The 21852-nt window shown below is 35.5% G+C and overlaps 1 protein-coding gene across 1 annotated transcript in view; it reads right to left on the bottom strand.

Annotated features, from left to right (window-relative positions):
* Positions 1 to 7974: 7974 nt before the first annotated feature.
* The window catches only part of LOC145676487 (uncharacterized), a 32938-nt gene continuing 19060 nt past the window's right edge, over positions 7975 to 21852 (bottom strand). The window contains exon 2 of the mRNA XM_081747293.1: positions 7975 to 11269. Coding sequence (XP_081603419.1) covers positions 9931 to 11269 — 1339 coding nt within the window. The 3' untranslated portion in view covers positions 7975 to 9930. The remainder of the gene's footprint in view (positions 11270 to 21852) is intronic.

Here is a 21852-nt window from a genome sequence, read left to right as displayed (position 1 = left end):
ATGTTGTATTCAACTTGGGATATTCCGCAACATATACACACACATAAACAAAGCGAGAGAGCAAGAGATGAATATACAAAAGCATATTCAGCGTATTCGAATGAGACTCTAAGTTCCGACATTCCGTTCTAAAGAGAATTTGTGTTCTTCCCGTGACGTTAAGGGGACCGGGAAAAGTTATGTGTCTTGAAGCAGGATCCGACTTAGGATACTCTGTTTATACACTTTCTATATCCGTAGGAATATACTGTATTTCACGAATGTAAATGCCATGCTGTATTGAGAATATTGAGAAGTTACATCTGTATGACAAATAGCTGCAAATAAATACACTACGTAATTTATTTATTGCTATTAAACGATTTTCCTAACTTGCATTTAACATTCTCATATATAATACCGACCTATTGTGAAAATTATCTCAGACTTTATATTTATACATAATAATTACTATGTTCTGCAATGATTATGTTATATATATACATCTGATGTATTTTAATGTAATTATTTTATATAATTTTTCATGCAATGCGAAAAATATAATTTTTAAAAAAGCATTGACCCAGATGGGAATTGAACTCATAACCGTATGATTTGAAATCTGGTAACTTACCAGTGAGCTACCACAAGGACTCCTAGAATCATGCTTCTAGCGACGTATAAAGGTTCAAGATAATTATGACATTCATATCCACTACAAACGCTGTTTCTGTTGTAATTTGACTTTTATTTTAGTACTCACGGGATAATTATATTCTATGTCTTAACCTTGAGCATTCTTTTACATATGGAAACATTCTTTTACGTATCTAAATGTTCCATCACGTATGGAGAGCTAAATGACAAACAAGCACGTGCTGACATTAATACAAGGTTTCGAAATATTGTATCATTAAGTATTTCAATCAATGTTGCTTTTTTACACTTGGTAACAAGTCTTATTATATTTAAAAGAAGAAAAACACATCTGCAAACTTTTTCCAGATTGCAAAGGCTGGCTTGGAGGTTCGAACCTGGTTTACTTTTTCCGAAGATACCCGAAGTTGGACTTCGAAAATTTTTGCCTCAAAACACCAATAAAGAATGCGATAAACCTTTTCGAGACAACGTGTGCAATAGAATATTCTCTACACTAAACTTTAGCGGAAAATTTGCGATTAAATTTGAGTACCTGTAGAAATGTCTCACGAAGGTACGGATCCCCTTCCCCGAAACATCTACGTTTAAGTAAGTTTTGCCAAGTTTTAGAGCAACTTTAAAACTTTTAATACCATTAATATTTTTATTATTATTATTATTATTATTATTATTATTATTACTGAAGTGTAAATTTAATGGTTCAACCTTTTTCACCCAACTCCTGCCTAGTGAGTATTGTGCTGAACAAACACAGTTCAGTTTTGGTTTTCTCCGTGATCCGCTTCCTCCCACTTTCCTTATTCGAATATTTCTTTCGTTCTCATCATCGACGTCTTCTGTAGCTTAACCGGCATAACCATTACTTAAAAACAAATTTTCTTACGGTTCTTGTGAATTCAGAATCCCTACTTTCTACACGAAATTTGTCTTGAAGCTTTCCGTTATAACATTTAGCTAGTTGTAGGGACGTATGGAGAGGGTATGTCCTGATGGTCCTGACACTTCTCTTTACTCCCGACTATATTGTAACTTCTGGCTAACGTTACAGGCGATTCTACAGGCTTAATACAATGTGTCCTCGTACGGAATTTCTTATCTACATTATTATTATTACTGAAAATTTGGTACCTTAATATTGCGTCCTACTGCAATGCAAATAAGCACACTGAAATTACGAAAATGAAAATAAATTCTTTGGACACTCTGTAAGGAGGAATTGAGTTATAAGAGATACTTTGCAAAGAGAGGAAAAAGGTGTCAGCTACTGGACAATATGAAATTCGAAACTTCGGATGCCTTAACAGAAGCTAAGTAGGATTTGTCTCCATCACGATACCCTTTCGAAGTAACACCCTTTATTTGAGTAAAAGACGTTGGATTATGTTTGCGATTATATTGAAATATCATCAAAACATACAAAAAACAATAGTTACTATTAATCAATTTTTTTGAACGAATATATGGAACGTGCTGAAAATAGAGAAGGGAAACATTATTATTGTTTCTAGTAAGAGTAGAAGAACAGTTAGTAACAATTCAGGCAATTTTATGACTCATAGGCCTGAAGAATGACCCATTTGTATTCATGAATTGTTTTCGAAATAAGCGATGTTTTAAGACAGTAGAAATCGAGATTGTGACGTCATGTAATTAGTTTTCCCTGTGAAAGAAGTCGTTTCAACTCTAACTTGTAAGAACAAGAGAAATTGACAATTCTTCATTTTATTATACATCAGAAATATTAACATTCAGCGAATGATCAAGCCACTACCCTATGACCACTCTTTTAAATGAGTTGCTAATTGCTCTTTTATGTAAGAGTTGCTATGTAGCGAATTGCTCTTTTGTGTAAGAGTTGCTATGTAGCGAATTGCAAACGTTTACGATTCATAATTTTTATTAACCATTAATCACTGATTTTGGTCAAGATAACATAGCGTAGTCCAGTGAATTCAAGATTATATTTAAAAAAGACCCAAAGTATCTCCGTAACTGATCTTTATTATATTCGGTTATTCTTGTTTTACAGGTGTTTCCAATAACCTTGAACGACCTGGACACGAACACAGATACATCGAGGACATTTAATATTTAAAAGGCTTTCCCATCGGGAATCGAAAGTGAGACCCCGTCTAATAAACCATCTGATGTTTGGGGTGCCTGGTTCGTTCCCAAAGCAAGCAAGGTTGAGACTGACATCGTGCTCGTGGGATTTCTCGGGATACTCCCACTTTCTCATTTCACCAATTCCTCCAGCATAATTCACTTGCTTTAATCATAGTCTTCCTTAACCTAACAGGCATAATCGTTGGACATTAAAGGATTTTACTTTCAAGCTGTTAACCCAAACCGATCCGAATCGAGAAAGTTGTATTTTATATTGCTCATTAACGTTCCTCACGAAAAAATATGTAGAAAAAAGACACGGCGAATCGCGATTCTATTCAAAGATGAAACAGTAGACTAGCAATATCTTAACCTAAAATGTAACCATTACATATTGTTTGGAACTTTTCCAAAATCTGTACGGATATTCCGGGAAGTGCCACAGATGGAGTTGTTTATTGAATCGGCTGGTCAGTCGGTCGTGGGTCAACAGCATATCACCCACTGCGACCCACCACCACCATGACACACTACGACCCACCACTCACTATCAATCACTGCGATCACGACCCAGAAGTATGTTTCTTGTGCACATGAAAATACAGATATGAAAGACCTAATTATTATAAGCTGCATTTGTTTCAAAGCAGTCGCCATTACCTGGTCAAAGACTTACGTCCGTCACGATATATACGATATCAGAGTTAAGCTGGTACATACCAAAATACTTATTTTGTGCTATGTGGAATAAACATTTCATTATTATAAGTGAAAATAGAGACCCGTTGTCACTAACAATAATTATATATCATTACTTTTTGTGTCAGAAAATTTAAAAATCGGAAGAACTTGTTGCAATTGCAGCTACAAAAAACTGTCGCTATGATTACAAAGAAAGAAAGGGACGATATAAAAACTTTTAAAATTTTGCACAAGATACGTGACTTCCGTAAGTATACAAATTTCTAGTTGCGATTTTATATAGTCTGATACCTTGGGATAGTAAAATTTTGCGTATATTGATATGTAGCTACGTAGTTACATCTGATACATTCTTATTAAATAAATACTTTTGAGAAGCATAGACTTTTCAATTTCTTGTAATTTTTATCTATTTATTTGAAATACATGATATAACGACTCCAGAATTCCACGTTAAGATAATGTGGACAACCATTAAAACCTTCGTTACTCCTAGATTATTACTGGTGCTTTTATCTTTGTGCTCTAAAGATAGAATTTAAATTTATCATAACCTGGTGTAATGTCATTCGCACAAATCGAAATATGTATTGGGTTTGGAATCTTGCTATTACAGGGTTTTTGCAAACAATGCCTCTCGAGTGTTATTAGCATCGTGAAACACTCTAGTCGTTATTGTTTTTTACTTTAAAAGTAAATAGGGCGTACGAAGATAAATGGTACACTCTGAATACCGAAAAATTGAAGAAATATGTTATGCATCACATTATAAAATACAGGCAGCTGAACTGTTTGAAATAAATAATTTAATATGTTGAGCGTCTACATTTAAGTGGCATTTTATTACGTTACGTTCATTCAAATGGGAATCATAAAGAAGGGAAGAGGATTAAATTCGTACGTCAACTCTTATAATCTAGGTGGTCTCTTCTGTTAGAGAAAGGACAGTTGGCACAATAGCTTTTTTACTTTTAAAAAAGTGTCGGGAGCAGCAGTGTTCTCGGAATTACAACATTCAAGAGTGAGAAGACGAACAATCTGCATATTATACCTCAGTACAAAAAAATTGACATCAACCTAATCTGGTATTAACTACAGAAATAACTGAATCGATTGAAATTAAATTTTACATGTCTGGAATTAGCCAGACATGTATGATGTATCTCATTAGGAAAACTTTTCATCTTTTCTTACGTTACTGTCTCTAGAATGAACATCCTACGAATAAGAGAAAAGCTATAAATTTTACGTAAAAGCAGAGTATCTGATGAGTGGATTATGCTTGGGAGGTGAAATTTATCATGAAAAATCTTTACTCTATACCAGTGAGCATGTTATCTACGACTTACGAGATGAAAAAGGACAATTTTTCGCAGATTTCATAATACATAAATTTACCATATGATATAAAATGAATATGCAATGTACAGAACTTAATCAGGCTTTGTCTGATGCACTCAAGTGATCACAATTTTGCTAGCATAAAAAAATGTAGAAAAACTACGTTTTCAAGGGGATGTTGTGAAATTAGGCTGAAAACTTCAAATCAACTTATAAACTTCTTTAGATGTTTTAACAAGAGCTACGCCAAAAACAGCAAAAAGGCTTGTTGTATACGACTTAAAAAAATTACTGCGAAAGTATTTTCGTCATTTCTCATTCACACAACGCCTTTACCATTTCCGAACGTTCTTCTTTACTTATATGGAGCAATTTACTTATATGGAGAAGTATATCTACCTACTTCTTGGGAAAAAATATCGAAGAATCACTATTTTTTCCTCGATAATTCACAGTAATATTTCCTGTTTTATTCCCGCGTTACTACAATACAATACTCAGGGAAGAACACTTACGGACACTCTTCACTAAGTATATCTACGTACCTTTAACGGCATCATACAGAATATACCTTCTTTAAACACACACCTGGAGGAATAGAATTACCTAATACTATATGACTAATGTTGTAACGAACACTGGACATTTATAAACATTTACAACGTAAAAACAACAAAATAATAATAATAATTAACATATGAAATAAATTTTCAAGAAAATCTTTTCCCGACTTTACCATCGCATTTTGAAGAAAGTATACATTTTGTTTATACTAATTCAGTTAAAATATGTTTTCTTCGCATAAATGCGTGTTGAAACTAGTCCGCATCTCAATAAAGTACGAGTTAAAATCAAGTTCCTGCACAAATCCTGAACCAGGGACAATAAGCATGAGCTTGGTTCTGGTTGTATTTACTGTACTATCTGTGAAATTTCAAAGTTGAAGTTAAGCATTGGTTTTCTTCACACTTTGTTGCAGAGGTAGAACCCTCGTGATCAGGTGTTTGTTTCGCTGCTTACAAGAAAGTACAACATACTGAACATACGTTCGAAAAATTGTGAATGAAGGCTGAAAGAGTAACTCAATTGCAAGAAACGTGACCTTCTTTTGAAGTTTTCATAGTAATTTTCAATGTGTAATTTTAGCAGTAATAGCTTAAAAAGTAAAATATATATTTCACTTTTAATTTTAGTATACATTCAAGAATATACGAAACTCATTCACCCAGTGATTAACCAAACCCGAAGTCCCATACCTCATAAATTTAACTTCTCGACTGGGTATAATCCCACACTAAACCATGCCAACTTCGATCATTATAGCCCATTCTTAGAGTATCATGTCCTATAATATTATCTTTTCGTTTTGACATATTATCTTTTCCCAATATAGCTACCTATCTGAATACGAGTCACAACATTCACCCACGCAGCAAAAGGGAAGGGAGGGGAACCTGGCGCCAGGGATGGGAGGGGATGGATACAATAAGATTGTGAGCTGTGTGGGTGAATGTTGTGACTCGTATTCAGATAGGTAGCTATATTGAAGCTGGGTGGAACGCCACAAGTTCGCTTACAGGCCACAAAGGAAGGAAGGAAAGGAAGAAAGAAGAAAGGCACATAGAAATTGAACAAAAAATCCTAGGATCTATCCGGGGGGAAAACAACAACAACAACATCAGCGCTGACCTCTCAGATGGATCCTAGGATTTCTGCGACGTCAGTTTTGCGGAAATAAACTCTGATTTTTTAAACATATTTATTTAACCTATTTCTTATGATCTCGTGTTGTGGTGTTCCAATGTTAATACTGAAATCGTTCAAAATGAATCAGTGACAGATCACCTGTTCCGGAGTTGTATGTATTCCTTTTCATTGAGTTTATAAAGCTAATTATTAACGGATTTTCATGATTCAAGTGTCAAATGAGAGACTGTAAACTGGAGATTAAGATGCTATAAATATATTTTGTGTAGGATTCCATTATAATATTTTAGATTTAAGTTTTTATGATTTTAAATGTAATAAAAGCCTATGCGATCTCACTTTGGGCTATGCAACTTAGTATAGTTTCTTGGGTCCTTCTGTGTTGACTAAAAATATATATGAAATGTGTTAGCATTGAGTTTTGGCCCAGAACTGAGATTCGCTATCTACTATATCACTCTGTACGAGAAAATTATCAAAGACATTACTTCCGGTTCAGTACAATCTTAAAGTTGGTATTGGAAGGTGGATGGCCCATCTGCCGTCAGAGACAGCCAAAACGGGATTTTTTTTGTTTCCCATTTGCATAAAGTGTAAGTAAAACTTTCATTATTTCTCAGTCGCTGTTTCATTTTTAACATCCCTAACATCAAAAATAATAAAAGAAGACCATATCTATGAGTTAGCATTAGAACTAATAAATGAAAACCTGAAAGCTCGTTCTGAAATCTCAATTTAAAAAAAAAAAAACCTCCTGTTCTTGGCACTATACAGAAATCAAACTACAGATGATGAACCGGACTAACCAATCCAAAAAGATATTTGCTACATCTCCGGATGAAGAGAAAACAGAACTTGCCTTGAATGTAATGATTGTGGGAAAAACGTGTTCAGAAGGCAGTCAACAATTAGTACTACTTGCAATACATGCCAGCAAACTCAGAAAGAGGGCAGTGACGTGGATGTTGATTAACTTTGAACCCGCGTTTAATCTACATATTGTGGAAACACATGTGCAAGAAGCACTTAATGATTACTGCTCCCTGCAATAAATATCAACATTATCACAGCTAGCTCAGTGACATGGATGTTGATTAGGTTGTATTCTGTTCTTTTGTGTTTTGTTCAGTGTGTTCACTCATATTTAGCAGTGTTGTAATTTAATTTAAATGAAAAGTATACTTTTGGTCAACAATGATTTCTCTTAATTTAAGAAACCTAAATGCGCCAAAACATACACTTTGCATCATGCACAGTGCTGAAAAATGTGATTTATCGATGACGGCCGAATTGACGTCGTCGCGAGCGGAAACGTGAATTGGCAGTACGTGAGCGGATCAAGGTAAAGAACGAGATATTTAACGAATTTTATCGCGAACTTTTGACAACTAAGATGTTTCGCATTTGTATATTATATCACGTGTGTAACTTGACAATACAATTTTATGTACAACCATTATTTTTCAGTAAATTGTTTCACATATCTTACAATATCTTTTTACTAACAAAATGTGGACTTCATGTAAACGGTTTTCACAATTATGCATAGCCATCTTTTACCTGTATGAGATAGCATGTTTCCCCAAAAATTGAACTTCGATTACACCATTCTTCATAGTCTTCACACGAGCAGATCCTCCCCATCTGTATTAATATATCTGTTGCAAAATATAAACTTTAATTAAGTCATTTCTACACACTTAGAACACTTTTTTTAAATAATGTTTTCTCCTGTGTGTTTTAACATATGTATTGCAAAATGTGAGCTCCATATATATATATATATATATATATATATATATATATATATATATTCTATACTGTGTGTTGGCATGCGTGTGAGATTTTTATCTCTGTATTAAATGTCCTGCCAAACTTGAACATACACCAAATACTTTTCTAAACTCATCGTATGTGTAGTTTTCTACTTGTGTATATTAAAATTTGTCTTGCCAAGTTTGAACGCAAATCAAATGACGCACTAGAATCAGAAGTTGCTAACTCATTATTGCTAGATTTTACAGGATCACGCTTTAAATTTTATAGAAATATGTTGTAATAGCGATATATCAATTCAATGATCTAAAATTGTGTGCTGGTTCGTTTTGACAGGAATGCGATGTCTTACAGTACCAGATACTTATAAGGTAAACAACGGTTTAGAATAAAGTTTAAAACCTGATTTAACAACTTTTCTTATAAAAGGAGTGAAAAGTTGGTAAGTCAGTATACTCAACAACTTCTGAGTACACAATAAAAAATAGGTAAGGAATACGAAACTTAGCTACGAACTTTATTTTCAACAACCCACATGCACATTCACTTTACATCATCTCGCGCTTCAGAAACGACAGTGAGCGAAAAAGAGTGGAAGATACTGTGTACCGAAATTTTGGTACACAAACTCTTTCCGAACATACACCATGAGTTCCGTTAATGTCACTAACACTTTAGATATGACTGCCGTTAAAGTCGCTTTAAAATCAAAGACGTAACAACTGGAGTGAAATCATGTTCACTATTATTAGTGAGTCTTCTTTTGACACATACAATCTTAATGCGATTCTTGCGTGAAGTTCGTCTGATCAATTTAACTCATGTGAAAGGGAGGACGACTTGATTTTTGACCGCTACTTTTCTTCAATTTGCCCAGTTTCCGTCAATGAGCATGAAAAAATAATCTTGTGAAATATAAATATATGCGGTGAAAAAGGACCTGCGCAACTATGTATCGGCCAGCAAGATGCGGCCAAATCGCAGACGGTCCAGAAGGCCCTAGTGTTGGAATAGACATGGAACATGTTTATCCGCTGGATCTACACTTGTAGCTGATGAGGAAGGTGCCCCTCATTATCGATGTCGCTTAAACATGTTACCCTTAACTCCAATACATATATGAAGACTTAAGAAGGGGTATATTTGGAGTCATTATTTTCAGATAAACATTCACTTGAGGAATCGTCACTCGAATCTTCCTCGGCGTCAGCCACTTTTTCACTATGCTGCAATTCCTGTGAGGGGAAGGCAGAAGCGCAGATCGTAGAGTAGATGCGGAACAAATTTGCCGTAATATCTGCGCCCAAATTACGAACTTAAAACTTGTCTTCCAAAACACATTCCTTAACAAAGGGGAGGTATATCATTTGAAAGACTTATTGTTTCCATTAATATTTAATATTATTGCAGACCTGCTTTGTAGGATATTTATCGTGAATTTAACTTTTTTTTTCAAAACTTGACTTAACATCTTGTGAGTGCGTCAAATCCCTTTCTATATTCTATGTCTTGTTACATGTCTTGCCAAAGCTCATTCCAAACTAAATCCTATTCACCACCATTTGCATGTGTTTGGTTATTGAAATGTGTGTTTTAATATTGCCATTTGCCAAATGTGAACTGCCAGTAAATGCTTTCCTACACTCTAAGCACTTGAGATTATTGTCCTGTGTGAATTAAAATGTGTCTAACCAAATTTGAACGTCGACTAAACGCCTTAGCACACTCTTGGCATGTATAATGTTTTTCTCCTGTGTGGATTAACATATGTCTAGCCAAATCAGAACGTCGAATAAATACCTTACCACAATCTAGACAAGTGTGATGTTTTTCTCCTGTGTGGATTAACATGTGTTTAGTCAAATCTGAACGTTGATTAAAGGCCTTACCACACTCTTGGCATATGTAATGTTTTTTTTCTCCTGTATGGATTAACATGTGTTTAACCAAATTTGAACGTCGATTAAATGCCTTACGACACTCTTGGCAAGTGTGTTGTTTTTCTCCTGTGTGGATTAGCATGTGTGTAGCCAAATTTGAACGTCGACTAAATGCCTTACTACATTCTTGGCATATGTGATGTTTTTCTCCTGTGTGGATTAACATATGTCTAGCCAAATCAGCACGTCGAATAAATGCCTTACCACACTCTTGACAAGTGTGATGTTTTTCTCCTGTGTGGATTAACATATGTCTAGCCAAATTAGAACGTCGAATAAATGCCTTACCACACTCTTGACAAGTGTGATGTTTTTCTCCTGTGTGGATTAACATGTGTCTAGCCAAATGTGAACGTCGATTAAATGCCAAACCACAGTGTTGGCAAGTGTAAGATTTTTCGCCTGTGTGGATTAAAATGTGTGTAGCCAAATTTGAACGTAGACTAAATGCCACACCACACTCTTGGCATGTGTAAGATTTTTTGCCTGTGTGGATTAAAATGTGTCTAGCCAAAGTTGAATTTTGATTAAATGCCTTACCACAGTCTTGGCAAATGTAAGATTTTTCGCCTGTGTGGATTAAAATGTGTCTAGCCAAATGTGAACGTCGATTAAATGCCTTACCACACTCTTGGCATGTGTAATGTTTTCCTCCTGTGTGGATTAACATGTGGCTAGCCAAATGTGAACTTTGATTAAATGCCTTACCACACTCTTGGTAAATGTGATGTTTTTCTCCTGTGTGGATTAACATGTGCTTAGCCAAACTTGAGCATTCACGAAATTCCTTTCCACATACTCCGCAGATGTGGGATTTCTCACCTTTATGAACTAACTTACCGCTTGACAAAGTTGAACTTTGACTAAAGCGATTATCACTGTTTTGGTACGTTTGACGCTTTTCACATTCCTGTGTCAGCGTATGTGTTGACAAACGTGATCGATGAAATCCTTTGCCAAACTGCGTCGAACTATGACGTTCCTCATCTGAATGAGAAATGGCTTTCTTTATAATAAACGTATTCTCTTCTCCGTGGGAAGCAAATACGTTATCGGGCCTGTAACATATTCAACAAACAAAGAAATGTGATTGGAGATAACGATTAAGTAGCAAAAAAAAAAAAAAGGTAATTTTTCGCTTTATTTCATGATAAAATTACGCTTAATTTGTTTTATTACATGAAATATTGTAGAAATAAGAAATGGAGTACCAATGAGAAGTCTCCATATCTCTGTACTTTCAAAATAAGAGGCTGTAGTTTTTTCATTATATCAAATTGAACAATCATTTATATCGTGGCGGTCATAAGTCTTTGACCATGTAATGGCGACTCCTTTGAAACAAATGGAGAGTATTAGAATTAAATCTGTCATATCTGTAGTTTCGTGTGAAGAAAAAACAAAGTTGTGAACCAAAGGTTTAAGAAAAACTCTTAAACTCTTAAACTCTTAAACTCTTAAACCGTTAAGAAAAACTTATTATTATAAACAGTACCGAAGATTATTCACTTATATCATCATAAGTGGGAAACGAAAGACGTTTCGAAACGAAGAAAAAAGTAACATACAACTTTACAAGCTGAAGCAGAGAGACTTAACATAACCAGACTAAAGACGAATCGTTTACAGCGTAGTGTTCCTGGTTCAGTGGTCTAGAAGCTTGACCAGTAATCTGGAGGTTCTACCACCAAATACACGTCGAGCAACTTTTTTTTCTGTACTTTAGGAATTTTGATTGCGATTGATCGGCAATGACAGACATTTCATTACATTCAAATATTTGAATACTTGTTTGTTTCAATACTTGAACTATCAAATTTTCAGGAATAATACTAGTAATAATAATAATTATCTCGTGAAATATTTAAACAATAAAAACTTATTATCGCACGGGTCATACCATTAGAAGCAGAACGTGACATTAGGCAAAAAAAAATTTCGGTTTTGTCTAATGTTGCCCAGTAAAAGGGGAATTTCTCATCTCGATTCTAAAACATACCGAACAAAATCGGGATGAGGCTTAACATTTTAATTCGAGACGGGACAAGGCTAACTCACAATATCGTCACGCTTTGGAGATGAGAATCGAGACGAGACGAAAAGTATCGTAAACATTGCTCGTCTCATCTCAATTCTCGAAAGAGTATATGCTACTCTTTAGGTAACAATTGCTCTGTAGACTGAATCTTATATATTATTTTGTTACCTTGTATTTCAGTGCTCACTGAATTATGGTCTGTGTATATATTTTTGTAGCAAAGCTTATAGAATTACATCTGCAAACTGCACATGTTAGTTTATTATAACCGTTAGTGTTCAATGATATTCAGTTCTTTTTATTACAGTTATTTTCCTGAAAACGTACACCTTGTCTCGAAAAGGTTGAGCGCATTTTTTATTGGTGTTTTGAGACAAAAATTTTCAAAGTCCAACTTCGGGTATCTTCGGAAAATAGTAAATCAAGTTCGAACCTCCAAGCCAGCCTTTGCAATCGGGAAAAAGTTTGCAGATGTGTTTTTCTTCTTTTAAATATAATAAGACTTGTTATCAAGTGTTGAAAAAAGCAACATTGATTGAAATACTTAATGATACAATATTTGGAAACCTTGTATTAATGTCAGCACATGCTTGTTTGTCATTTAGCTCTCCATACGTAATGGAACATTTAGATATGTAAACGAATCTTTCCATATGAAAAAGAATGCTCAAAGTTGAGACATAGAATATAATTATCGCCTGAGTATTAAAATAATAGTCAAATTAGAACAAAAACAGCGTTTGTAGTGTATTTGAATGTCCTAATTTTCTTGAGAACCGTTATACATCGCTAGGAGCATGATTCTAGAAGTCCTTGTGGTAGCTCGCTGGTAAGCTGTCGGATTTTAAATCATAAGGTTGTGAGTTCGATTCACATCTGGGTCAATGCTTTTTTTAAAAATTATATTTTCCGCAATGCATGAAAAGTTATATAAAATAATGACATTAAATACATCAGTTGTATATATATAACATAATCATTGCAGAATATAGTAATTATTATGTTTAAAATATAACATCTGAAATAGGTAGGTGTTCACAGTAGGTCGGTATTATATATATGAGAACGTTAAATACAAGTTAAAAAACTCGTTCAATAGCAATATATAAATCATGTAGTGCATTTATTTATTTCCAGCTATTTGCCATATAGAGAGTAATTCTCAACATTCATTATACAGCATGTCATTTATGTTCTTGAAAAATTATTCGATGCATAAACCGAGGGTTTAAACAGAGAATACAAAGTCGCAACACTTGCAAGAAATTCCTGAACCCCAAAGGTCACGTGAGCAGACTGGAGTTGTCCTTATGAAGCATGCCACAGCAGAAAGTCTTTACATAGATTTTCAATTCAATTCCTGATATATGCTTTTGCAATGTGGAAGTGGTGATGTCTTGAGTCGCTCTCTCTCGCTCGCTCGCTCACTCTGTATTTATACAGAATATGAAAGTGGATGTATGTGTGTGTTTCAACATAATTCTGATATATCTAGCGGAAATTTAACTTTATTTCTTACAGTCTGGAAAAGAGTACTGTCGGGATACATATCAAAAATGCTAGAAACGGGTCGATATTAGTATCGAATCCATAGCTTCGTGGTCGCTTAGGTGATAGTTTTACTTTCAATACAAGTCCAATTAAGCTCCCATTAACACCCCGCGTGGTTACGTAGCGACATAAAAATATCGAAATCAACCGATATTAGAATCGAATCGTAAGTTTTCAGCGGCGCTAACAGTGCCACATTTCCCATTAGTCAACATTAGTCCACATTGCCTAGAGGGCAACATTTTCCACAGTGCAAAGTTCAAACTTGAATAATATTTTAATTTTTTCATATGAAAAAGTTAAAAATCAAGAGCAAATATACTATTTCATGAACAATCCTCTTTTACTATTCTAATATGTTTAATAATAGCGTAAGAAATCTAAAAATAATTCAGAACATGTTTCACATTTGTTATTTTTTGTTACGTAGTTCTAGCTGTAGCGTGTAGTGAGTGGTATTTAACTGTAATAAATTCACTAATTAAGCATATTTGAATTGTTTTATTTTTAAATTAGGTATGAAAGGACGGAAAAATATGTAGTTGTTGGGGACGCCGAGAGCAGAAATGCGTAGGGGCGCCGAGCTTTTAAATGCAACACTGGCCGCTAAATTAATTAGTAGAAATTTTAATGTCATTTAAGACCAAATTTAGTCCTAACGGTGGCAGTATCCGTTTGCTCTCCTAGGAGAAATGAAAGGGGCTGACATCAAAATTATTTTAAAAAAAAAGATCGACATTAGTGTCGAATCCATAATTTTCGGGGTGGATTAGATAAAAAGTGGCACTCCAGGTGCTTAATTATGTAGAAAATTAGTTATTCTTTCTTTTTTACGTTGGTCTACTTTTCCTTGATTTGAGACTTTCAAATTTCATCCCATTTTCTACTGAAATGTGTCTGTAAGGCAAAAAAAGATATACCGTAATCATATATGATAAATTTAAATTCATTTTAATTCGGAAGATGAGAAACACTTTGCCATTATATATCGTAAAGGTCAGATCCACCAGTATTGTAACAGAGAAGTTCTTGAGCCACTGACGGTAGAAATTCAAACTCCGATAAGTGACAATTTCACAGTCTTGTTTTATTATAAGTGTAACCTCTTTAGTCAACGGAGAAGAGGACGTGTATCATGGGTCTGAGTTGATGTCGATGGGTGTTGGTGAGTCTGAGTTGGACGCAAAGGTTCAGAATGGTTCATAGTTGGTGGTGGGTCAGAGTGGATCACGATGGATGATGGGTCAGAGTGGGCCAAAGGGTCATTTGGGTGGTGGGTGATAGTGGGCCATGGTGGGTCGTGGATCAAATTTTCATTGATCCACACCATCTCTGGTTAAAATTGTACAAAAGATAAGAGGCACCGAAGATGCATGTCGGCTATTATGCTCAAATTTAGATAGTACCCCACCAGAAAGCAATAAATCTGAAACGGTTCACGGTATCACCTCCTAGAACTCGAGATGTAGGGCTTTGTCTGACTGGCTAAATTAAGACCTCAATGATTTATCCTTCAACAAGGAAACTTTTTAAGATCGTTTCCGTGGGGAAGACAGAAGAACACGTGCCTAGTAATCATAATATTGATAGTTTGCGTCCACCCCGGGGTATTTGTATTGTCTTTTTGACTCACCTAAATATAAACAAATCACACATATAGGCATTTTAACGTATTTTAAGAGAGTAATTTGTGGTTCGTTGTCGTTTCATCGCGTCTCTGCCGCTGGTAGTAAAGTTTTTAAAATGTTACTGGGGCCACCGCGGTTTGTCGCTGCGGGGCCACCAATTTTTGGCGAGAGACCAATAGTTGACCATCTGTAGTCCACCGACGCTTACAGCTTAGGGTAATGAACGATGTCTTTGCCTTGTAGACTTCATGACTACCGACGTCGGCAGTCAAATAGCTTTTAGTATTCCTTTACTAACCATATATCGTTCATGTTTATACACGGTGTTGTAATAATAATAATAATAATAATTATTATTATTATTATTATTTGTAGCAATAGTAGTATAATTGATAATAGAATAATTATATTGTCTATGTATTTTCTAGGTATGACTACACAAAGGATTTGGCTCGTTTTGGTTCGACTCGACTCTAATCCGAGTAGAGTTGGAGGATATTTTTCGCGCCGAGTTTCAAAGAAAAATCGCTCGTGCCCATCCCTACTACTGAGAGCTTAATCGGAGTTAAGCGAAATCGAAAGTCACACTATTTATCTAAGCGACCCCGAAAACTATGAATTCGACACTAATACCGATCATTTTCTAGCAATCTTTTATATATATCCCCCTCCCATTCACCATAGGTAACTCGACAGCACTCTTTTTCAGACTAAAAGAAATGTGGTTAAAATTACTCTAGGCCAGTGGTTCTCAATCTAATTCCTATCACGATCCCCTTTTATCACATCCTCTTGCCAGCGACCCTTTTATAATTTGTTTTATAATAAGCTTGTGTGGAATTTTTAACATACCTATTTCTATAATAGTAGAATCCATTTCTTGTTTATAGTGAACAGTGCCGTGGCATGGAAAATCAGCGCTCGGGGCGAGAGTATACGACGATCTCCGTACATACGAGTGAGGTCGAAAGACTAGCTGCGAAGCGCCACCATGGTTGGCACGAAGCTCAATAAAATTTTCAAAAGTAAACCCTGCCTTTCCTTGATTTTGAGCACATTTTATTACGTTTTTCCTTCTATTTTATACATGTGCACATGCACTTTCCTAACATGAGTAACACACTTCCTCCGAAATTTGTGCCCCCTTTTTTCGGCGCCCGGCATTGACAGTGGATACAGTAACTGTAATATCTATATTCCTAACGACGAAGGTGCTGGTTCAAGATGGATGTTAAACTCCTTCGTTGAAGAGGCCATTAACGTATCTGATCTAAACCCACAACTTCTTGACCAAAGAATAGAATGATCATGTTACAAGTCTTTGCAACTCGTTTTCTGTAAGGAAGACTTGGACAAGTTCTGCCTGATGAGGAGAGAAGATTATCCTGGTCTGGTATCTGCTGCTTTAAAATTAATAATTCTATTTGCTACATCGTACTTATGCGAAAGTTTTTTTTATGGTAAACATTAAAACAAAGACAAGAAATCAGTTGAAAATGGCTTCATAATGTTCGTCATGAAGATTAAACCGGGCATTGCTGAACTAGTGAAATTACACCATGCTTATGTATCTCATTAGGTTTCAATTTTAATTGTATTTCAATGTGCAGGTTTTGTTGCATGTGTATTTTTCTAGTATTTCTATATACAGTTCTCATTAATTTCATATCATACCTCTTTCATTTCAATTCATTTTTAAACAACTCTGCACCCTTTGAAAATGTTCAGTAGACTTATTTTTTATTGTTCTTTACAGTATGTATAAAAAATAAAAGTATGCCTATCAGAACAAAATTCAAAATAATATTTAGTTTCCGGTATTAGAGATTCTAACTATATTTATCTCTTCCGCTTATCTTCGCGACTCCCTAGGGGCCACGACTCCCAGGTTGAGAGACCCTGCTCTAGGCATACATGAGTTATGTTGGAGCATACATACATACTCTTATATGTATAAATGCAGATAAGAGAGAGTTCAGAGAGAGCGTTTAAGGTATTACCGTTCTCAATCCCTTCACTTTACTTTTGCGATTCGTGAATTTCTTACGTGACAGTTTGGGGTTAGCTAGTCTTTTTCTCTTGAACCACGATCCGATTTTTGATATGCTCTACCTAAATGCTGTAATGCGAATATTGAGAAGTTACCAGCGTATGAAAATAGCTGCAAATAAATACATTACATAAATTATTTATTGCTATTACACGATTTTCTTAATTTGTATTTAATATTTACATATAACATACCGACGTTCTGTCAATATCTCAAATGTTATACTTTAAAGATAAGAATTGCTTGTGTCGTGAAATGATATGAATATATATGTTCAACTGATATATTCAACTGATATATACAACTGATGAATTGTAATGTAATTATTTTACATAATTTTCATGCATTGAGGAAAGTAGAATATCATAAAAGAATCTCACCTGAACGGGTATCGAACTCACGATTTAAACGCTCGGGGGTGTACCACTAACATGACCGCTTTTCGGAAGCTGCTTCTGAAATATAACTGAGCTCATACGTAAATGCTCTTTTCCGTATGGAAATCACAATGACGAAACGAGAGTGTGAATATATAGTTTTGAAATATTGTATCATTAAGTATTTCAATGAATTTCACGTTTTTTTCTACACATACCATTTCAACATGTCATATTATATTTAACAGAAGGAAAAACATATCTGTACATTTTTTCCCGATTGCTAAGGTTGGCTTGGAGGTTCGAACCAGCAGCTTTAGTTTACTGTTTTCAGAAGATACTCGAAGTTGGACTTCGAAAGTGTTCGTCTGAATACAGCTATTATCATATCGCTCAATCTGTTTGGTATATGGTATATGTTTTTATACGTGTAAAGTCAGTATAACAATTCATTCTTTAAACAGCTTTTCGTATGTATTAATATTCGTTTATAAAAACTGTTTTTAATATTATTATTACGGCGCACCATTTTCAGATTTCTTTCGCGAGTCGTTGACCAAGTCGTTCCCCACAATAGGCGTGTCTTGGAAGTAACCAATCACACGTCAGGTACTAGCTTTTACCTATTGCTTCCTGCTCACAGCTCAGAGCATTGGTAACTATGGATGGACGTACAGCAGTAATTACTTTATGAGAGTTGGAAGGCTATTCTCCAACTGTAGCTAGCAGGCGAGTGTGTTCCGGCCTCTACAGGAAGGCGATGGATTCGGAAATATGGTGCTACACGTCAGACTGGTGATTTACGATCTCCTGGTCGTTTGCATGTGTCGACCGAAGCCGAAGATGCGAGATTAGTAAACGAATCTCGGTTAGACCCACTAAGGACGTCTAGACAGCTAAGGGAAGCTTCTCTTTTTCCTGGTAGGAAGCATACAGCTCTGTGAAGGCTTCGTCATGCTGGGTTACGTGGCCGTGTTGCTGCCGTGAAGGAAAAACTCTCAGACGACCACAAAATTTACCGTCGTGCGTTTGCACAGGCGAATGTGGGTCGCAATTGGGAAAACGTAGTTTTCTCAGATGAATCCATATTCACAGCATCAAATGAGGGACGCCGTTTTGTGTATCGTCCGAGAGGCACCCGATATGACCCTGGCTATGTGGCTGCTTGTTATTGCAGTGGCCATGTATCTATTTCCTGTTGGGGTTGGATTTCCAGTCGCGGAGCAGGACAGCTTCACAGAATTGAAGGACATCTGGACAGTACTCAGTACTTAGACATTATGAGTAGTATCATGGTGCCATCTGTACGAGTATTTCAGCCTGAAGGTGTAATTCAGTTCCAGCAGGACCAGTCGCCAATACATACTTCTCGTATGGTTCAGGAATGGTTCATAGGGCAGCCTGAGATGATTTAATTGACTGGCCGCCTCGTGGAGCAGATCTCAATCCCATAAAAAATATGTGGGCAGAAGTGAAGCGTAGTCTAAGGGACAGTTGGCCTGAGGCAGATCCACAAAGAACTCAGGATGACCTGTGGCATCTTGTTTCCGGAGCATGGCTGGAGGTAGGGGAAGGAGATAGATTTGCCATCCATTTAATAGATTCCATGCCCAGAAGAATGGGGTGTGTAATAAATTCAGAAGGGTCTTGGACACAATATTAATGTCCCCGAATTACCTCCCGAAAACAACCCTTTTTAGGGCAACCAAAACGCTTCTGAAAATATTACTAGAAGTAAACCACTCCTTATATCCGATTTCTGTGTAATTCTACTAACAAAAAAATGATAATTCTCTGCAGGCTTTGAACTCAAGACGACCTCATTAACAAGCCCCTTACTGCACCAGTGAGCTAACATAAACACGCAAATCGAACCTCAAAAAACACGACTTTCAATTTCCGGTACTCCATGACACTGATGCTCATATACTTTGCAAATGTTGTATTCAACTTGGGATATTCCGCAACATATACACACACATAAACAAAGCGAGAGAGCAAGAGATGAATATACAAAAGCATATTCAGCGTATTCGAATGAGACTCTAAGTTCCGACATTCCGTTCTAAAGAGAATTTGTGTTCTTCCCGTGACGTTAAGGGGACCGGGAAAAGTTATGTGTCTTGAAGCAGGATCCGACTTAGGATACTCTGTTTATACACTTTCTATATCCGTAGGAATATACTGTATTTCACGAATGTAAATGCCATGCTGTATTGAGAATATTGAGAAGTTACATCTGTATGACAAATAGCTGCAAATAAATACACTACGTAATTTATTTATTGCTATTAAACGATTTTCCTAACTTGCATTTAACATTCTCATATATAATACCGACCTATTGTGAAAATGATCTCAGACTTTATATTTATACATAATAATTACTATGTTCTGCAATGATTATGTTATATATATACATCTGATGTATTTTAATGTAATTATTTTATATAATTTTTCATGCATTGCGAAAAATATAATTTTTAAAAAAGCATTGACCCAGATGGGAATTGAACTCATAACCGTATGATTTGAAATCTGGTAACTTACCAGTGAGCTACCACAAGGACTCCTAGAATCATGCTTCTAGCGACGTATAAAGGTTCAAGATAATTATGACATTCATATCCACTACAAACGCTGTTTCTGTTGTAATTTGACTTTTATTTTAGTACTCACGGGATAATTATATTCTGTCTTAACCTTGAGCATTCTTTTACATATGGAAAGATTCTTTTTACGTATCTAAATGTTCCATAACGTATGGAGAGCTAAATGACAAACAAGCACGTGCTGACATTAATACAAGGTTTCGAAATATTGTATCATTAAGTATTTCAATCAATGTTGCTTTTTTTTACACTTGGTAACAAGTATTATTATATTTAAAAGAAGAAAAACACATCTGCAAACTTTTTCCAGATTGCAAAGGCTGGCTTGGAGGTTCGAACCTGGTTTACTTTTTCCGAAGATACCCGAAGTTGGACTTCGAAAATTTTTGCCTCAAAACACCAATAAAGAATGCGATAAACCTTTTCGAGACAACGTGTGCAATAGAATATTCTCTACAGGAAACTTTAGCGGAAAATTTGCGATTAAATTTGAGTACCTGTAGAAATGTCTCACGAAGGTACGGATCCCCTTCCCCGAAACATCTACGTTTAAGTAAGTTTTGCCAAGTTTTAGAGCAACTTTAAAACTTTTAATACCATTAATATTTTTTATTATTATTATTATTATTATTATTATTATTATTACTGAAGTGTAAATTTAATGGTTCAACCTTTTTCACCGAACTCCTGCCTAGTGAGTATCGTGCTGAACAAACACAGTTCAGTTTTGGTTTTCTCCGTGATCCGCTTCCTCCCACTTTCCTTATTCGAATATTTCTTTCGTTCTCATCATCGACGTCTTCTGTAGCTTAGCCGGCATAACCATTACTTAAAAACAAATTTTCTTACGGTTCTTGTGAGTTCAGAATCCCTACTTTCTACACGAAATTTGTCTTGAAGCTTTCCGTTATAACATTTAGCTAGTTGTAGGGACGTATGGAGAGGGTATGTCCTGATGGTCCTGACACTTCTCTTTACTCCCGACTATATTGTAACTTCTGGCTAACGTTACAGGCGATTCTACAGGCTTAATACAATGTGTCCTCGTACGGAATTTCTTATCTACATTATTATTATTACTGAAAATTTGGTACCTTAATATTGCGTCCTACTGCAATGCAAATAAGCACACTGAAATTACGAAAATGAAAATAAATTCTTTGGACACTCTGTAAGGAGGAATTGAGTTATAAGAGATACTTTGCAAAGAGAGGAAAAAGGTGTCAGCTACTGGACAATATGAAATTCGAAACTTCGGATGCCTTAACAGAAGCTAAGTAGGATTTGTCTCCATCACGATACCCTTTCGAAGTAACACCCTTTATTTGAGTAAAAGACGTTGGATTATGTTTGCGATTATATTGAAATATCATCAAAACATACAA

This window comes from Thermobia domestica, unplaced genomic scaffold (genome assembly GCF_964235325.1).
Source record: "Thermobia domestica unplaced genomic scaffold, izTheDome1.hap1.1 HAP1_SCAFFOLD_165, whole genome shotgun sequence".
NCBI classification, from domain to species: Eukaryota; Metazoa; Arthropoda; class Insecta; order Zygentoma; family Lepismatidae; genus Thermobia; species Thermobia domestica.
This window is presented reverse-complemented; position numbering and strand designations above follow the sequence as displayed.